This window comes from Diaphorina citri, unplaced genomic scaffold (genome assembly GCF_000475195.1).
Source record: "Diaphorina citri unplaced genomic scaffold, Diaci psyllid genome assembly version 1.1 scaffold129, whole genome shotgun sequence".
In the NCBI taxonomy this organism is placed as follows: domain Eukaryota; kingdom Metazoa; phylum Arthropoda; class Insecta; order Hemiptera; family Psyllidae; genus Diaphorina; species Diaphorina citri.
This window is the reverse complement of record NW_007377566.1, coordinates 271,792-291,339: the sequence shown is the minus strand read 5'-3', so window position 1 is coordinate 291,339 and position 19,548 is coordinate 271,792. Positions and strand designations below refer to the sequence as shown.

Here is a 19,548-nt window from a genome sequence, read left to right as displayed (position 1 = left end):
GCAAAGGTTTAAAAAAAAAAAAAAAAAAAAACGTCATTACAACATACAACAACAAGAAGTAGTGTATGTAGCATTGTAGCATGTACCATGTAGCTAAGTTAACTTTGGAGAGATGATTTTTGTTCAACCTATTTAAGTTTTTTCCCAAGTTTTCAATAGTAGATAATAAATATGTATATTTTGTGTTCCAGGTGTATCAGCGAAAAATGGTCCATAGCCAATTGTTGACTGTCCATTATTCCAGAACTCAAAAACAGTCCGAATCTCCGAATGAATTCTAGAGGACCGAACAAGCCAAATGTTCAACCTATTTAAGTTTTTTCCCAAGTTTTCAATAGTAGATAATAAATATGTATATTTTGTGTTCCAGGTGTATCAGCGAAAAATCGTCCATCGCCAATTGTTGACTGTCCATTATTCCAGAACTCAAAAACAGTCCGAATCTCCGAATGAATCCTAGAGGACCGAACAAGCCAAGCAGATTCTTAAAAAGGAGCGAAGAAAAAAACTGTAGCAAAGTTTTCAAGTTCAATGAAACCTGAACTTGGTTCCAAGCTTAAGGTCAAGTTTGGTTCAGGTATTTAAAGTCAAGTGCTCTGAGTGGTTCGATTATCATTGTCTACTGAACAATCCAACCAAGTTGTGCTTTACAATTGTTTTAACAAACCCTACAACTCTTCAACCATCATCATGTACAAGCTGGTAAGTCTCTTGGATTTTTGTAAATTCGTCTTTTAATTTTTTTTTCAAAGCCTTAATTTGATTTAACTCCTCCACGAAAGAAAAAGCAGAAACCGAGTAGAGAGAGAAAAAAAATAATAATAATAAAAATAAAAAAATACCCAAGTGAATTTTTCTCATGGCATAGGAAGGGCATTTCTTAGAACTAAACAACGTCAGTACCTTGTTTGACTGCTTTCCATAGGAGTTAGTGCTATCTAAAATTATAAAAATACACATTTCTAATCAACTCCCTACGGTCCATTATGCTGAACAAATTTCAATGAAACTTACCTTAACATCAGAAATCTTAACAAGATTACTTCTATTTTTAGATTTACCTCCTTTGATTATGCTGAACAAATTTCAATGAAACTTACCTTAACATCAGAAATCTTAACAAGATTACTTCTATTTTTAGATTTACCTCCTTTGATAGGAAAGTTTAGTTAATATTTTTCCCGTAACGGCATGACAATTAAATATGAGCAGTTTATCTTACTAGATATACAAATAGACAGCAAACGTCATACAAACTGCACTAATTATTCTTCTCTATCTCATGTCAGTTGAGGAAAAAAATGTAAAACAATGTTTTGCAAAGATATCTGAACTTGATCTATATTTTCCGACATTGTAGCATTGTACACAGTCTTGGCAGCTTCTTAGTCTTGAAAATCTTTGTTTGGATCTAGAATAACGTGTCTAAGTTTAAAATAAAAATAAAGTCGAGAGGAAAAGAGAATGGAATTCCCATTCGCAGGAAATCTAATGTAGGACAAACAAAACCAGGGTTGATGTTATGAGGTAATAAATCCACGGGTGCTCTTGTCTCAGAGGGGGTGATTTTATCTCAGACTGAGGGATTTCGCATCAAAATGAGAGGTTTTGTCTCAAAGTGAGTGTTAGATACTGATTACAGTGATAACTCACTTCTTTCATCTAATGGATTTACGTATGTACCTACTACCTACGTACTTTAGTAATGGACATCTATAGCTCACTATTATTTCTTATGGACAGTTGATACGATAACAAAGTACCTAATAATTACTCGTGGAAAAAATTAAATCAGTTAGTCGAAAATTTCATTTCCAATGCGGGGAGGGTAGGGGAAACCGACATCTATATTATTTCCCATTATTTTATGACTATGACAGCAAAAGTGTCATAAAAGCACCCAGAAGATTAATGAAATAAAAAACGAGATAAAAAAATAATAACAGCAGACAGCCCAAAGTTGTAAAATTGGCATATAGGGTGGACCATTAGCAATAAAGGAATTCCAATTGTCTTAGCATACTTACAATTCTTGTCCAAATCTCGTCCTCCCTTTAATACATCTCGAATCTCGATAAATTTTTTGACTTGACTTGGACTTGAACCATTAACTTCCAGATCCGGACTCCGTGCTAACCACTACCTATTCTACTCAAGTTGGTTAACTCTAATAAATGAATTGAGGTTCTTAATTAATTGATATCTATTCCTTACCTTGTTTGGGGAATATCAAATAATTTTTCCCCGATACATCCCTTCGTTGCAAATTAATTGTAGTTTTGTTGGTGGATTTTGTTATACAGTTCCTCTGAGATGCAGTAGGTAACTGTTCTCGATTTATCTGTCCAATAATCGACATGTTTTGTAGAAACACAAATCTCCTATGACCACCCAGTACAGAGTGTTTCTGCTTACTATTGGCAAAAAAAAAAAAAAAAATGCTTTATGTTCGCCATTCAGCGAATCCACATAAAAAATTATCCGTCAATGATTTCCACTTTTTCCTTCGTAATGAAATTTATTAAATCTTAAATGTTTTGATTTTTCTCTGTGGAAAAGAAATGGTCGATTTTCCGATTCTTACATTTCATTTTCTCTCTTCCTCCCATTCTTTCTCGCTCGCTTTTATTTTATATCTTCGCCTTTTCTTCATAGTTTCTCTTCCTCTCGCCCTCCACTTTGCTTTTTCCTGAATTTGTTTTCTCTCTCTTCCTTTTTCTCTTGATTTATAGGATTATAGATTGATGACCCCGTAACTGTCACACTGTTTTACCCGTTGAACTTAAATATTCTTTTATGAAAAGTTTTTCTTTCCCAAACATAAACACATGGGCAAATAGTTCACAACTAGCCGAGGCGGGGTCTAGTAATTAAAATTGGAGATTGGAGAAGGGTTCTACGCCATAATTAAATTGGTAAATGTGATTATGTTAGGAATTGAGAATACCTATGGACATTTTTAAGAAAGTTACTTTCTTCTTTTTCTTGGTTTCCTTATTAGTAATTAGTCGTTTCCTGGATTAGATTAAACATTATAAAGTATATTATATAAATATGCGATTTTCATTCTATCAAAGCTGTAGTGAAACTTCCAACTTTCCGCTCAATACTATTAGATTGTACATTGTAGACATTTCTGTTGGACTCGTCCTCAATTGCATTAGTCCCTGAGACTAGTCCACTATTTTATCAAGACTAATTGGTCACTATCTTTTCTAGCTTTCAATTATCTCTTTGTCACTGTCATCTCTTTGAAGTCTCTTTTTTCGACCCACTACGTAGTGCAGGTGTTCAAAGAGTTAATTTAGCAGTTTGAGAATTTTGTTCAGATACACATGGATTTTTTTTTACTTCTATATTTGGGTTTCACCTATTGTTTAAGGCGCATATTTCTTTATAATGGAGCATACCTACTGTATAAATCGAAGCATGAGTATTGTTTAGCTTAGAGCATAACTATTTAGCTAATATTGTTTCTATTGAAACCTGGGTATTGTTTAAACCGCAATACAATAACTTCATTTTTTGCTACCCAATCCTCTGCTCTTTAATACAGAAACGGGTAAAGTTTTATTGTTTCACATTTTAATCAAATATATTGTCCGCCCATTTTGGTTGAGTGAAACTATTTTCTTTTCTTCATCTCCAAACGATTTATTTGAAATCATTCAGCTAGAAGTATGGCCTAGTTCTGGCTCTGGAATTACCTATAAGGCTACAATAAATTTTCGGGGGAAAAGTCTCGGTGTAATTGGTCACTGGAGACTTATCGTATGAATTTCAGAATTTGGTGGATTTTATCTCCATATTTTTGGGGTTCATTTTCATAGTTTGACCTCTTTCTTTGCCTACTTCTTGTATAAAGAAGATGTATAGTGGGACTTAAATTTTCAGCTCTTCTTTCTACGCTTTCATATCTGTTAACTTACTTTGTATAACATCTATGACATATTATGTATAGTAGATAGTATAGAAACATCTATGTATAGAAACTTGGAAACATCTATGACATATAGTAGGTAGGTAATTGGAAATATTCTGTTCTCATTTGACTCTTCCTTTTCATCCTTTTCATTTTCCAACTACAATACCAACCTATCTCTTTCTTTTCTCTCTCTTCCTCCCTCTCTCTTTGTAATTTGTTCTTTTTTTTACCTTTGCTACAAAATATTAATCATAGTGTCATACAATGATTACACCATCAGGAGAGAGAGAGAGAGAGAATGAGAGGGAGAGAGATAGTAGGATGCTTGTTGAAATAACAAAAGCTCTTTGAAGTTTTTTAAAAGTATAATAATGCAAAGTATAGTATGACATTCTCTCTCTCTCTCTCTCTCTCTCTCTCTCTCTCTCTCTCTCTCTTCTCTCTCTCTCTCTCTCTCTCTCTCTCTCTCTCTCTCTCTCTCTCTCTCTCTCTCTCCACATTGTCCTTAATAAACCAGTGCGACATTTTTTTCTTTTTTAAATAATAATGCAATACCTAGATTAAAGTATCTCAAGCTCTCTCTCTCCCTCTCCCTCCCATTATTCTTTTCTATCAGTTTTTACACTCGCCACTCTTATCTCTGCTTTTTTCGTGATTAAAAAAAGTACCTGGGTGAAAAAAAAAAAAAAAATATATATATAGTCATCTTCATCATACTCCTCTAAAATCTTAGTCATTAACATTTTGGTTTAATATTCTGCAGATCCAAAGTCCACTGTCCCAACCACTCCAATGTCTCATGTCCAAACCACTACACCACTTGAACTCTTTGACACAAAATTGACCTCTGATACCTGAGTGGGACCTACAGACTAATTCTGCCCTATATTTGTACCTAAATTTCAACAAAATCGGACTAATCATTCGAGCGCGTGACAGAATGCAATCGAATCTAAAATCTACATTTCTCACTTTTTTTGGTATAAAAGGTCGAATTGAAAATTTTGATCACAGTGGTTCAAAGGCAGGGCCGAATACAAAAATAGGGGGCCCTCACCCCCCCACCTAAATACAGCCCTGTTCAAAGGTCAAATCCAAATACGGTCAATTTTTAAATTTAGACCTCTCGCTTCGGACAACAAAAGGTCCAAGGGAGCCCTTTGTATCCACCACTGGGCTGGGACACTTATTCCCAGAGTCGCCACTGGTCACAGGATGTTTTATGTGACGTGTCAAAGTGTCTCACAGTGTCTCATTTATGTCGCAGCATCAAACGTCTTAACTTTGTCATTTTTAATTAAACTTCTACAAATCAGAACAAATAGTTTCGTCACCTTCTTCGCTCCTAAGGGACGATATACGAGGTTTCGTCTCGTTATAGCAACGACAGCAAGGGGGTGACGGACTGAGAATTTTGCTGTCCCATAAAGAGGGTGAGAAGTTTGGTGTTCCATAAGAGGGTTTTAAGTCCTAGTCAATTCCTCACACTTCCTTTTTGACTTTGGTTTCGAGATATTTTTGCCCAGAAGTCAAAATTTACCTCTCAGGTGTTCATCTACTTCAGTCAAAGCTAAAAATCAAAATTTCAATAGTGTACACTGTACACATATACCTATCTAATAAGTAGGTACCTGTAAAGAATGCTCAAAAGCACCTGTATTTATTTTACAGAAAAATCAATTCCCACCACCTATTTCTTGTTTTCCGAGTGTGACAGTTCGTAAATCTGAGGGACTTAACAAGTCACCATTCCAATGGGGTTTCACACCTTATAACCTACCTCACACCAAATCTCATTCGTCTTTCCTCTGCTATAAAGTTTAAACCAAACCCCAAACTTTCGTCCAAGAGGGAGAGTTCCTCTTCATCCTATTTCGAGGGAAATTTATTACCTTTGCGAAAAGGAAAAACAAAGATTGTGTTCTCCGATACACCAGTATTGGATTTTCCCCATATTAAAGTCGTTTTTCTTCAGCGCTGAATTTTATATGCTTACAAAAAACGTTTTTTTACGCTCAAAGTACATGAATATAATGTACTCGTATATATTTTCATGTTGAGAACTTACATAGTGTCCTTATATTCACGCATACCTCAAGGTTTTGGATGTTCCTGACTCAATCTATTTGCTAGTCAGGCAGTAAATTTACAAGTGTCTTGAACAAGAAATGCTCAAACTCGTGTACAGGTACACCTATGACTTGAATGCTCTCCATGTGAGCATAAGCAGCATTATATTCGCATGAAAAATTACCCAGGCAAGCTGAGTTCTCTGACACTCGAGCTATTGACATACAACATACGGGGCGAGAGCAGATAGCATACTAAATGAGATCTTACAACTATCTGGGGAATATATGTATGTATGACACTCGAGCTATTGACATACAACATACGGGGCGAGAGCAGATAGCATACTAAATGAGATCTTACAACTATCTGGGGAATATATGTTGAGAGGAGAAAAAAATATAAAACATGTCTTGAGAATGAAATACTCTCTGCTAAAGACGGCAAGTATGCCGTATTACTTTAACGTCTTGAGTGGCCATGTCCTTTGTTTTGACAAGTGCTATCACCAGAGCCGCGGTCATAGTTCTGATATCCCGGTTGTACCTACCAAACTAGTCTACTCTCCACATCTAAAAGTCAATGAGTACTATCGAGGGTTTCTGTCAGAAGCTCAGATCCGGATAGTATTTTTCTAGCTCTAGTTTCTGACACCCGTACAAAGTAGCGAAGTAGACAGAAATCGCCTCAACCCTTTTAGAAATATTCCGGGAATTTTGACCTTTCCTAATAAATATAGACACCGTTCATTTCCAAAATTAATTTGACTTCTGATAGCCCCAGAGGGTCATTTTGAAAGGATTAAATTTTTAATAGATTCTGAAGAGATCGGCTGCCAGTTACTATGCCCGAGGAAACGACAGCGGACATTACCCCAGTGGATCTCATTTTTGGACAATTAAAGCGGGTTAAAAGGATGGATAAATTGATATTTATCCCCACTCCTCTCCAGGAAATAATGTTTTAGAATATCGTAACGGGGGCCCCGTTCAACTTTGGGGATCGACGTGTCTTGATTCAATGAAGATGTGTACCAAATTTCATGGAAATCAGAAAAGGCAATCGGGAGTTATAGCGGAACAGACAAACAAATAAACAAACATCTAAACCAAATGCAAAATGGTCGAGTTACAACATAGACCTCACTATCGTTCGGTCAATAAGGGTGGGTTTTGTTAGTTTAGAAATCGGCATCTCCACTAATTAATTTATTTTTCTTCCACTTAAAAGTATTACATTTAGAATTTCTTCGGTTTTATTATTATCAATATTATCATCATCATCATCTAGTCTAGTATGTACGTATACAAGGTACTTACATCCCACGTTATTATTACCCATATGTAACTACAGCTATAACTAGATAGGTACCTACTGGGAACAGTAGGTTTGTACTTAGAATAAATTTTGACCTTTCCTAATAAATATAGACACCGTTCATTTCCAAAATTAATTTGACTTCTGATAGCCCCAGAGGGTCATTTTGAAAGGATTGAATTTTTAATAGATTCTGAAGAGATGGGCTGCCAGTTACTCTGCCCGAGGAAACGACAGGGGACATTACCCCAGTGGATCTCATTTTTGGACTATTAAAACGGGTTAAAAGGATGGATAAATTGATATTTATCCCCACTCCTCTCCAGGAATAGCGGCCATTTTGCTTACAAACTACACAACAAATTCCTTACAAACTCCTCGGCCTGCTCCTGAGGACTGAAAATGTTCAGATATAAATCTACACAAATAAGCTTGGAAAAAAAAACCATTGACCCAAAACGTCACTTTTAGATACACGACCCGGCTGAAGTTTAAAGACCTCTAGTCTAGAATGGCGTAGTAATACGTCAGATATAGGGAACCAGCTACTACCATGCCAATACAATATTAAAAATGCATGGCGACGGAAGAAGAAATGTAAAATGCATTATGCAAGACACAACAATATGGCTAGGACCGATTTAATGGCTGATGGGTCTACGTTTGGTGGCGAAAAAATAAATAGTTTTGTGGTACTTTATATGTAAATATCAAATGAGGGACCCAAACTCGGGACTTAGAATTTTTTTTTTCAAATACGTATTCCGCAAATGTAATAGAAAGTCGTGTGATGTTCACACCAGATTTTTTAATCCAACTTTTCAAATCAAAAAGCTTAAACTTTATTGTTTTTTTTATGAAGAAATGAACATTTAGGTATCTACCTACTCAATTTTAGGTCCGTCGGTGTACTCGAATATCTATGTAGGAACTTTTAATCGCTGACAATATTGCGCATTTTTGTTTTTCTCATTTCCATGGAAATCTGGAAATGGGGTTCTAACAAAGGTGATTCAGCCCCTCAGTACCCACTGTCGATGTCAGGTAAACCTAGTAATAGTTTCAGCTTGAATAGAATAAATTCCTATCAATAATTCCGCACAACCTGATCTACTGGTACATTACATTTCGTACAGTGCCCTAGTACGGGTACTAATACAGTAGTAACAGAATAAATTCCGTACAGTAGTAATAGAATAAATTCCGTATAGTAGTACATAATAGGATAAATTCCGTAGAGTAGTATTAGAATAAAAAAATCAAATCAAATCATGAATCTTTGTGGTAAAGCAGAGAGCTTTTTCACAACTTTGTGCGTATCCTTTTCCTCTCTCTCTCTCTCTCTCTCTCTCTCTCTCTCTCTCTCTCTCTCTCTCTCTCTCTCTGCAGAAAACTCAGCTGTTTATTAAGCATCAGTTGATGTAATGTGAGAAATTATGAGAGAGATGAAGATGGGTGTGTGAGAGAGAAGAATGTTGAGAGAGAGAGAAAAGAGGTCAAAATTATTCTGAGCTCTGCTAGTACACGTGTTTTACCCTGCAGTCTAAATTCCCAGAAAATCTTCTTACCTCAAACTCTTACATACGTTCTCTCTCTCCCTCCAAATAGTTATTCCTCGGTCTTTATTTCTTTCCTGTTTATTTCATTCACTCCCTTTCGTCTTTTCTAATTTCATCAATTTTGTATTCGGTGGATTTACCCCCTTCAATACTTATCCCATGATGCTGTTCCCAGTTAATAAGGATGGGGTACCATTTTGTCCCTTATTCCCCTAACTCGTATCTACCTAAAACTCTCTTCCATGAGATCTATTTTCCTTTCGTAATGTCCCCTCTTCTGGAGTTCGTTTCCCCTATTTTGGCGTGATAGTGCCTGTACTAAACCCTGTACTATGTGATAGTGCCTGTACTAAACCCTGTACTATGTGATAGTGCCTGTACTAAACCCTGTACTACGTGATAGTGCCTGTACTGCTATGACATATAAATGCGCATAGCGACCGGTGCCAGCATGGTAGGTAAACATTGGATGTTAGGATTATTGGGATATTGGGAAAAATCCTACAATGCTGCAGTGAACACCAAAGTTGTGATATAATAACACAAAGATACTGCATTTACATTTACATCAAATGAGGGACCATTAGAAGTAACCAATTGTTATTTCCATGAATAATATGAAAACTTAGACCACCTCACTGTGTATTTAAATAAAGCAATGAACAAATTGAACAAGGAACCTGTCAACATAAAAACAGTAGAAACTGTCATGGGCTTTATCTTTAGGACCCATCCGTCCCAAATGCCTAGTCCCAATGAGCACATCACACTAATCACCCTTCTCTAATTTCCCTTTAATTCGTCGGAAAACGTTAAACTTTGAAAACCAAACAAGGGGTTTCCTAATTCAATGTCTTTAATCCGAATTCTAACCAGGCTACTCCGTTCTGATATTAATGAATTCTCTTTGGAAGATTTTCGACCCCCCCCCCTCTCTCTCTCTCATCTGAAACCACAAATTTCAACCCTGAATATCTAGAAAACGCTAATTTTCCGAGAAATTTTCGTTTTCTTTCGAGGCGAGGGGAAAAAAGCGGGGAATTCCCCTATCTCCAAAAGTGTCTTCTGAATGTACCACCACCCCGCTGGTCCGCATTAAAAATATTTCAAGTACCCTAAAGCCCTGAAGGATATTAGATTGAAAAAAAGTTGTGTCATTGTAGAATTGACGTCATAGTTATTCAATGTTGGGTCATGTTTGGGGAAATGACTTTGAGGTTGTATTTAGAAGACAGACTAGACTATCACGATTGAAAGATAACAAAGATTAAAGTTTAAGAAATAATTAGGAGATACCCACTTACTTCGATTTTTGAATTGTTAACCGTCGTATACGTTGGTATCTACCTAACATTTCAAACATAGGTAATGTTTTTTTTTTTCTTGATTCAAACATAGTATTCATTTTCTAAGAATGGGAATCTGAGCCCACCTAATTTTCTTTGTTGAAATTTGAATCTTAAATTCTCTTTCTAATTTTAATATTCATTTTGTTGTAAGGATACTTTAGTTCCTTTGTAACACTAAAATCTATTCATGACAAACTTAGTTCCTCTGAGAAAAATTCCAAAAATGCATTTTGACCCCTTCCCAAACCTGGCCTGGCCTAACACACCCCGTCTACATAGTACTTACTATGGGGATAGAGCCAAGCTAGGGTTGAGGGGGGTTAGGCTGATAGTATATGATGCAGTGTAGGCTGTGTTATTCAGACAGGGCATTGCACTTCTTTCTATCGATCCACAGCGCACACCCACCGATGCACCCCCTCCTCCGTCTCCCCCCTGGAGTACAATCTATACATTATTACTGTCAGGATAATAGGCCTTTTAAATGTGTCAAATGTCTGCATGTCCCCGTTCATATTGTTAGTTTTACTGTTACACTTTTATTGTTATTCACAGTTATTGTGCTGAGATTTATGCTTGCAGCTTATTGAATTCAGATTGTTTTTTGCCAATTGATTTTTTATGCTCTATTCCGCTGTGCCCAAAATGACGAAACGTCCAGTTTGAAATTGAATGATTGGATTTTTGTGTTTCAAAAAAGCGGCACGAAGCTCATGCCTATTTTTGAAGTAAAATGTGTTGGGATTTTAAAGCTACATGGTAATAGAAATACTCGTATTGTGTGTCATCTTTGAATCTCCAGCTGCTGTAAATTAATTTAAAAATAAGATAACAACAAATCTATCTCACTTAAATGGGGAAATGACTTTGAGGTTGCATTAAGAAGACAGACTAGACTATCACGATTGAAAGATAACAAAGATTAAAGTTTAAGAAATAATTCGATTTTTGAATTGTTAACCGTCGTATACGTTGGTATCTACCTAACATTTCAAACATAGGTAATGTTTTTTTTCTTGATTCAAACATAGTATTCATTTTCTAAGAATGGGAATCTGAGACCACCTAATTTTCTTTGTTGAAATTTGAAACTTAAATTGTCTTTCTCATTTTAATATTCATTTTGTTGTAAGGATACTTTATTTCCTTTGTAACACTAAAATCTATTTATGACAAACTTGGTTCCTCTGAGAAAAATTCCAAAAATGCATTTTGACCCCTTCCCAAACCTGGCCTGGCCTAACACACCCCGTCTACATAGTACTTACTATGGGGATAGAGCCAAGCTAGGGTTGAGGGGGGTTAGGCTGATAGTATATGATGCAGTGTAGGCTGTGTTATTCAGACAGGGCATTGCACTTCTTTCTATCGATCCACAGCGCACACCCACCGATGCACCCCCTCCTCCGTCTCCCCCCTGGAGTACAATCTATACATTATTACTGTCAGGATAATAGGCCTTTTAAATGTGTCAAATGTCTGCATGTCCCCGTTCATATTGTTAGTTTTACTGTTACACTTTTATTGTTATTCACAGTTATTGTGCTGAGATTTATGCTTGCAGCTTATTGAATTCAGATTGTTTTTTGCCAATTGATTTTTTATGCTCTATTCCGCTGTGCCCAAAATGACGAAACGTCCAGTTTGAAATTGAATGATTGGATTTTTGTGTTTCAAAAAAGCGGCACGAAGCTCATGCCTATTTTTGAAGTAAAATGTGTTGGGATTTTATAGCTACATGGTAATAGAAATACTCGTATTATGTGTCATCTTTGAATCTCCAGCTGCTGTAAATTAATTTAAAAATATGATAACAACAAATCTATCTCAGTTAAGTATGTAGGTACTTATTTACCTGTTTTATAAAGAGATTCAATAATTTAGTGTCCATAAATCATAAATACGGAAAAACGTCTTTATTTTGTCGGTCTAAAATGAAACTCTATTGATCATATCTTAACCAAATCCCCACTGTTTTCTGCCCCCAGATCGCTTTCGTTGCCCTCATCGCCGTCGCACTGGCTGCCCCCGCCCCTGAACCCAAACCCTACGCCCCTGTAGTGTCCGTCCACCCTGTCGTGCCTGCATACCCCGCTGCCAAGGTCAAAACCTCCGTGGTTGTCCCCGCTCCATATGTTGTACCCGTGTACCACCCCGCCCCTGTTGTGGTGAAGCCCGTTGTCCATTCCGTGCCTGTTGTTGCGGCCCATCCCGTTTATTACCACTAGGCTCCTGTCCCAATCCACTTGATGATCCTGTCTCTTCTAAATCACTTATGCTGGGTTTCATCAACTTGGGATTGAGATGAAACGAACATTTCCCTATACCCAGGTCAACCTCGGATTGAACTCAATCCTGAGACAATCCACGGTGGTAACTCGGCCTTAATGATTCCTGTCCCCTCCAATCCACCTTGTATCCTAGCAAGAGGCCCCAGTGTTATCCTGGACAATGTTCTGGCCAGGAACAAGGACCCTTGCCACAAAAATTTGTAATTTGTTATGGCGTGAGTAAAATTATTTATTTGTAAATACAACCTATTTATTACACTAAAAATAGTTGTGTGTTTATTTCTTTAAACAGTTTTCTATCTAAAATCCCAAATAGTAGAGCTATAGCTAGAGGTTTTGTGCCTCTAATATAAATTTGAATCAGCATGAAACCAGATACATAATTATGTAGGTAGGTATGACCTAGGTCATATTTGATGTTAAAATTATAAAATCCCATAACTCTAGGTATCTTGAATGTATTTCTGGAATCTACGTAAACTCATACAAAATTTTCCCAATTACCCATTACCCCGAAAATACAGAAAATTGTTCCAAGCATGGAATCGTTATTACCGAATTCCCGGAAATTTTGAGAGAAATTTTCCGTCCCTCTCCCTCCTCCATTTTGTAGATATACCTACGTAATAATATAATAATTTACATACATAATTATAATTTTCACCAATTTGAAGAGCGCTCGCTCAAAAATTCACTGGGCAAAAGGATGAGAGAGTGGAGGGAGAAAAAAAGTTCAAGTTAATTTTGCCTAAGCTGAGACTTTGCCTAAATGGGTAATCCTACGTAATACACATGTTTATCAAAACAGAAATAAAACTATCTACTCGTCCTATGTAGGTACGTAAGTATATCTAAAAAAAGAGGTGACACTATTACAAAACCTGTCAATTACTCTTATAAATAAAATTAAAGGATGGTTGATTTTGAACCTTTTAAACGAAACAAAAGATTTACCCTTGGTTGATTTTGAACCTTTGAAACAAAACAATAGATTTATTCCCACGCATATGAATATGATTGTATTGATATGTGTGGCAACTATATTGGGCGGTCGTAATGTTTTAAATCCTGAGACAATCCACGGTAGTAACTCGGCCTTAATGATTCCTGTCCCCTCCAATCCACCTTGTATCCTAGCAAGAGGCCCCAGTGATATCCTGGACAATGTTCTGGCCAGGAACAAGGACCCTTGCCACAAAAATTTGTAATGTGTTATGGCGTCAGTGAAATTATTTATTTGTAAATACAACCTATTTATTACACTAAAAATAGCTGTGTGTTTATTTCTTTAAACAGTTTTCTATCTAAAATCCCAAATAGTAGAGCTATAGCTAGAGGTTTTGTGCCTCTAATATAAATTTGAATCAGCATGAAACCAGATACATAATTATGTAGGTAGGTATGACCTAGGTCATATTTGATGTTAAAATTATAAAATCCCATAACTCTAGGTATCTTGAATGTATTTCTGGAATCTACGTAAACTCATACAAAATTTTCCCAATTACCCATTACCCCGAAAATACAGAAAATTGTTCCAAGCATGGAATCGTTATTACCGAATTCCCGGAAATTTTGAGAGAAATTTTCCGTCCCTCTCCCTCCTCCATTTTGTAGATATACCTACGTAATAATATAATAATTTACATACATAATTATAATTTTCACCAATTTGAAGAGCGCTCGCTCAAAAATTCACTGGGCAAAAGGATGAGAGAGTGGAGGGAGAAAAAAAGTTCAAGTTAATTCCTTCCTATTCCATGAAATGAACTGACGTTTTTTAATCCAACTTTTCAAATCAAAAAGCTTAAACTTTATTGTTTTTTTTATGAAGAAATGAACATTTACCTACTCAATTTTAGGTCCGTTGGTGTACTCGAATATCTATGTAGAAACTTTTAATCGCTGACAATATTGCGCATTTTTGTTTTTCTCATTTCCATACTAGGAAGTAGGGCTGATGGAAATCTGGAAATGGAGTTCTAACAAAGGTGATTCAGCCCCTCAGTACCCACTGTCGATGTCAGGTAAACCTAGTAATATAGTTTCAGCTTGAATAGAATGAATTCCTATCAATAATTCCGCACAACCTGATCTACTGATACATTACATTTCGTACAGTACCCTAGTACGGGTACTAATACAGTAGTAACAGAATAAATTCCGTACAGTAGTAATAGAATAAATTCCGTATAGTAGTACGTAATAGGATAAATTCCGTACAGTAGTATTAGAATAAAAAAAATCAAATCAAATCATGAATCTTTGTGCTAAAGCAGAGAGCTTTTCACAACTTTGTGGGTATCACAGTATTACAAGTCTTTCATTTACTCCATCATCATATTATTTATTATCGTTCGTCTCTTCGACTTGTAATGCCGCCACTGGTCGCTACTCGATTAAAGTAACTACTCAAATGTCCTTACGAGGCTGAGTGCACCCCGAACTCCAAGCACAGAGCCGAAAAAAACCTCGGCCCCGCCGGGAATCGAACCCGGACCTCCTGCGTGCAAGCCTAGTGTGATACACACTCGGCCACGGAGATTGCTTAGTATTAGAATAAATTCCGTACAGTAGTAATAGAATAAATTCCGTACAGCCCTAGTACACGATCAGCAATTCAGTGCTGCTTCTGCATTCAGCACATGAAGCGTCAGCATTTTATTCTCGTGCAGCACAAGTCTCATGCTGTGATATTTTCTATTAAACAACTAGCGGTACATTTTTTATCACTGCCTAACCATTTTTTTCCCTCCTCTTTCTCCTCCTCCTTCTCGCCCTTCTTCTTCTTCCTCGTCCTTTCCTTCTTGCTCCTTCTTCTTTTTGGAAAGCTGTGAATAATTTTCAAATATTTTTCTGAACCCTTTCCTCTTGTCAGTCCTTTAAGGATGGTCAGAGGAATTAGTATTAGAATAAATTCCGTACAGTAGTAATAGAATAAATTCCGTACAGCCCTAGTACACGATCAGCAATTCAGTGCTGCTTCTGCATTCAGCACATGAAGCGTCAGCATTTTATTCTCGTGCAGCACAAGTCTCATGCTGTGATATTTTCTATTAAACAACTAGCGGTACATTTTTTATCACTGCCTAACCATTTTTCCCCCTCCTCTTTCTTCTCCTCCTCGCCCTTCTTCTTCTTCCTCGTCCTTTCCTTCTTACTCTTTCTTCTTTTTGGAAAGCTCTGAATAATTTTCAAATATTTTTCTGAACCCTTTCCTCTTGTCAGTCCTTTAAGGATGGTCAAAGGAATCGAACTCTCAGTCTCGGAGTTGGAATCCGCGTTCTATCAGTATTTTCTCATTCGACGTTTAAGTTTAAACACTAAACGATGAACTTCGAAAGGTTTACGTGTATGTATGAATCTGTGAAGTTCTATGACCTTCAAATTTTTTAGGACGAGGACTAGGAAGGCCGACAATGACCTTGTAGAATAGTTGGGAAGGACGTTTGGGGAACAAACAGAACATCATACCGAGGTGCAATTGGCCACCAGCAATCATGCTGACGCCACATATGAATGAGAATCAAATTGATTCTTTAAGGATTAACAACAAGGGATAGTACAAAAGTTTCAAATAAGGTGTCTTTTCGTCTTACCTGTCAACGGAGACAGCGACCAAACTATATACGGAGGCCGCAACTGAAACACCCTGTACATAGGGGACAATCTTGCACATGTAGAGGCCCATGATCCACGCTGAAACAGATAACCAAGTTGGAAACATTAACAGTGCAACAGGGGAGGCGGGAAGCTAATAAGAATACAATCTTGCACATGTAGAGGCCCATGATCCACGCTGAAACAGATAACCAAGTTGGAAACATTAACAGTGCAACAGGGGAGGCGGGAAGTTAATAAGAATAACTAGTGGTTCTGTGAACTGTAGACCTCACTCAGATTATTTTGCCTAAGCTGAGACTTTGCCTAAATGGGTAATCCTACGTAATACACATGTTTATCAAAACAGAAATAAAACTATCTACTCGTCTTATGTAGGTACCTAAGTATATCTAAAAAAAAAAAAAGAGGTGACACTATTACAAAACCTGTCAATTACTCTAAAGAATAAAATTAAAGAATGGTCGATTTTGAACCTTTTAAACGAAACAAAAGATTTACCTTTGGTTGATTTTGAACCTTTGAAACAGAACACTAGATTTATTCCCACGCATATGAATATGATTGTATTGATATGTGTGGCAACTGTATTGGGCGGTCGTAATGTTTTAAAAGATCGTAACGGGGGCCCCGTTCAACTTTGGGGATCGACGTGTCTTGATTCAATGAAGATGTGTACCAAATTTCATCGAAATCAGAAAAGGCAATCGGGAGTTATAACGGAACAGACAAACAAATAAACAAACAAACATCTAAACCAAATGCAAAATGGTCGAGTTAAAAGGTTAAAACATAGACCTCACTATCGTTCGGTCAATAAGGGTGGGTTTTGTCAGTTTAGAAATCGGCATCTCCGCTGATTAATTTATATTTTTTTTCCACCCAAAAGTATTACATTTAGAATTTCTTCGGTTTTATTATTATCAATATTATTATCATCATCTAGTCTAGTATGTACGTATGTATACAAGGTACTTACATCTTACATCCCACGTTGTTATTACCCATATATGTAACTACAGCTATAACTAGATAGGTACCTTCTGGGAACAGTAGGTTGGTACTTAGAATAAATTATGCTCTTATTACCTCCATAAAGGGTTAAACACAAATGCAGAATAATGTGGTGAGGTTAAAAAAACAGTCATTATTATTTCAAAGGAAAAAAAATCTGCGTAGGAAGATTGAAAAAAGCAAGAATGAGAGAAACAGAGGTGGAAGGGAGAGAAAATAAATGCTGAAATAACGGAGAAGCAGAAGAAAAGAGAAAGAAAGAAACCTACTTTATGGAAAAAAAGATAATTAAAAAACCTGTTTGTGAATGCGAATGTTTTTTTGCCGTGGGTTTTCATTCAAAAAGGCTCAACATGAGGAAACCCAAGAAATCATTAGAGGTACACAAGCAGACTAGTTACCTAACTACCTTACCGCCTAAAAAAATTCAAAGGTTAACAGCAAAAACAAACTAAAAACTCGATGAAAAAAGTTACAGACTACCTTGGACTCCAGGGACCGAAATGGGGTCTCGAATTTTGACTCTCAACAACTCTCACAAAGTGCTCGCAGTTCTCTCTTTTCTCAGAACATTCTTGCCAAAATGACGGAGGAAAGAGGAGATGGCGGGTTATTTTCAAAGTTAATGAAAATATAAGATTGGTTTTGTTTACACAAGAAGGTAACTTTATCCCTGCCTGCTGCGGGCTATTCTATTATTAGGATATTAAGATCCCATTTCGTTAACCCATGGGTGTGTCAACATCAGCAAAGCAAACAATGCTTGAAAAATCCGCCCGAAATCAGTCTCCTTGTTTACATTTTTTCCTAGGATTTTTTGTACACAAGACGTGGGCTTTAAAAAGAAAGACGTTTCATTGAAATATGAAGCAGCTACGGTGTATTTTGTGTTATCTATGTACAAATCTTTTCAATGAATTCACTTTTTGGATCAAAATCAATGTTGCACGCTTAAGAAAATATTTTTAGTGGAAATGCCTAATCACTTGACCGTATTTATCAAGAGGGTTAAATTTTCCGATCAGACCTACAAACCCCTGAACTGACATCTTATTCTTAATGTTTGTCTTAACAAAGAGATATCGGTACAGATTGCCAGAACTCTGTTCTGAGTATAGAATTCCATTGAAAAGCTAATCTTTTCCACTGAAAAACCAATCTTTTCTATTGGAAACCTATTTTATTCCATAGATGTAACTGGATTGCGGATGAATTTTGATACACAAGTGCTTTCACATTGCAATAATTTCCATAGTCATCCATAGACAATAATTTCCATGACCACCACTTGCATGGCATATCTAGAATCCAAGATGGCTGCCAATAATATTCAACATGGCGGTTTTGTAATTTCTTCAAATATGTTAACTGGATGCATGTGGTGTGGATGCTATCGTTACTTCACATCCACCCAATAAAATCCAATATAACACAATTACTACATACTGTACATACATAGAGAAAAATAACTTTGATATTAGTTTCCGGTAGTGCTATAGCCCGCCATTCATAAAGTAGTGAGTTCGATTCAAATATGTGGAAGAAATATCAGACCAAAAATAATAATAGTAGGTAATAATACTTTATTGTAGAGTAGGTACGTAGGTAGTACTCGTGTTTCGATAAATGATAAATATTATAAAATTGGAAATGAAAAAATCAAGTGCATATAAATACGTACTCATCAAAAAATAAATAATCATCATTAAGGAATACCTGAACGAGAGAAAAAAATATAAAATAAACACGAAGTTTTCTGAAAAGCGTGGCGCTTTCACAGTGTATTACAAAAATATGTTATGGCAGGTGGAAAAACGGGAGGGAATAAAGAGCGCGCACGAAAGTAAGGTGAATGTAAAGGTAGGTAAGTAAAAATTCCCCTGTCTTTCCCCTTTCAATCTCCTTCTATATCCCCTTTCATCCCTCTCATTTCCCCTGCCACCTCGACTTTTTTTTTCCTCAATCTGACATTCCTCTTTCCTTCCAGGTAGGGTACGTTCTAACAATGATACCTTTTTTTCCCTCCCTCGCATTCTCCCCCTGCCCCATATAATCAATAGCAAGGTTAACTCTCTCTATGTAGGGACGGTTTGGGCATACCTTCCACGAGAGGGGAGCCCGGGCAAAATATGGCCCGGGGGTTATTTATTATTTTTGTTTAAAAAATTTCATGGGATGACGTGTGTTGGGTATTTTCATAGGTGATGGAATGAGCTTATAAAACTCTCCCTGTTCGTCTTTCCACAGAGTTCATCCACACTCCTTTGTGATGTTACGTACCTGAGTAGGTGGTATTCATGTATTTTTTCTAATAATAATTGCTCATTAAATATTTATATTCATGGTGTACCTCTTTGCTTTCCTTTATGCTCTCTCTCTCTCTCTCTCTCTCTCTCTCTCTT

General features: G+C 36.6%; 2 protein-coding genes across 3 annotated transcripts in view; one reads left to right on the top strand and one right to left on the bottom strand.

The window, feature by feature from the left end:
* Positions 1–12,665, top strand: part of LOC103524954 — a 19,129-nt gene extending 6,464 nt beyond the window's left edge. The window contains exons 1-2 of one of the 2 annotated variants that reach the window (XM_008489996.3): positions 390–702; positions 12,209–12,665. In XM_008489996.3, the coding sequence (XP_008488218.1) occupies positions 691–702; positions 12,209–12,448 (252 nt within the window). In that variant the 5' untranslated portion in view covers positions 390–690 and the 3' untranslated portion in view covers positions 12,449–12,665. Of the gene's footprint in view, positions 1–389; positions 703–12,203 lie in introns of those variants that run through there. The other variant, XM_026820218.1, reaches the window with a different exon arrangement.
* A 3,246-nt stretch (positions 12,666–15,911) lies between these two features.
* LOC103524969 (neuropeptide SIFamide receptor-like) overlaps positions 15,912–19,548 on the bottom strand; it is a 53,033-nt gene continuing 49,396 nt past the window's right edge. The window contains exon 2 of the mRNA XM_026820217.1: positions 15,912–16,210. Within this exon, the coding sequence (XP_026676018.1) occupies positions 16,107–16,210 (104 nt within the window). The 3' untranslated portion in view covers positions 15,912–16,106. The remainder of the gene's footprint in view (positions 16,211–19,548) is intronic.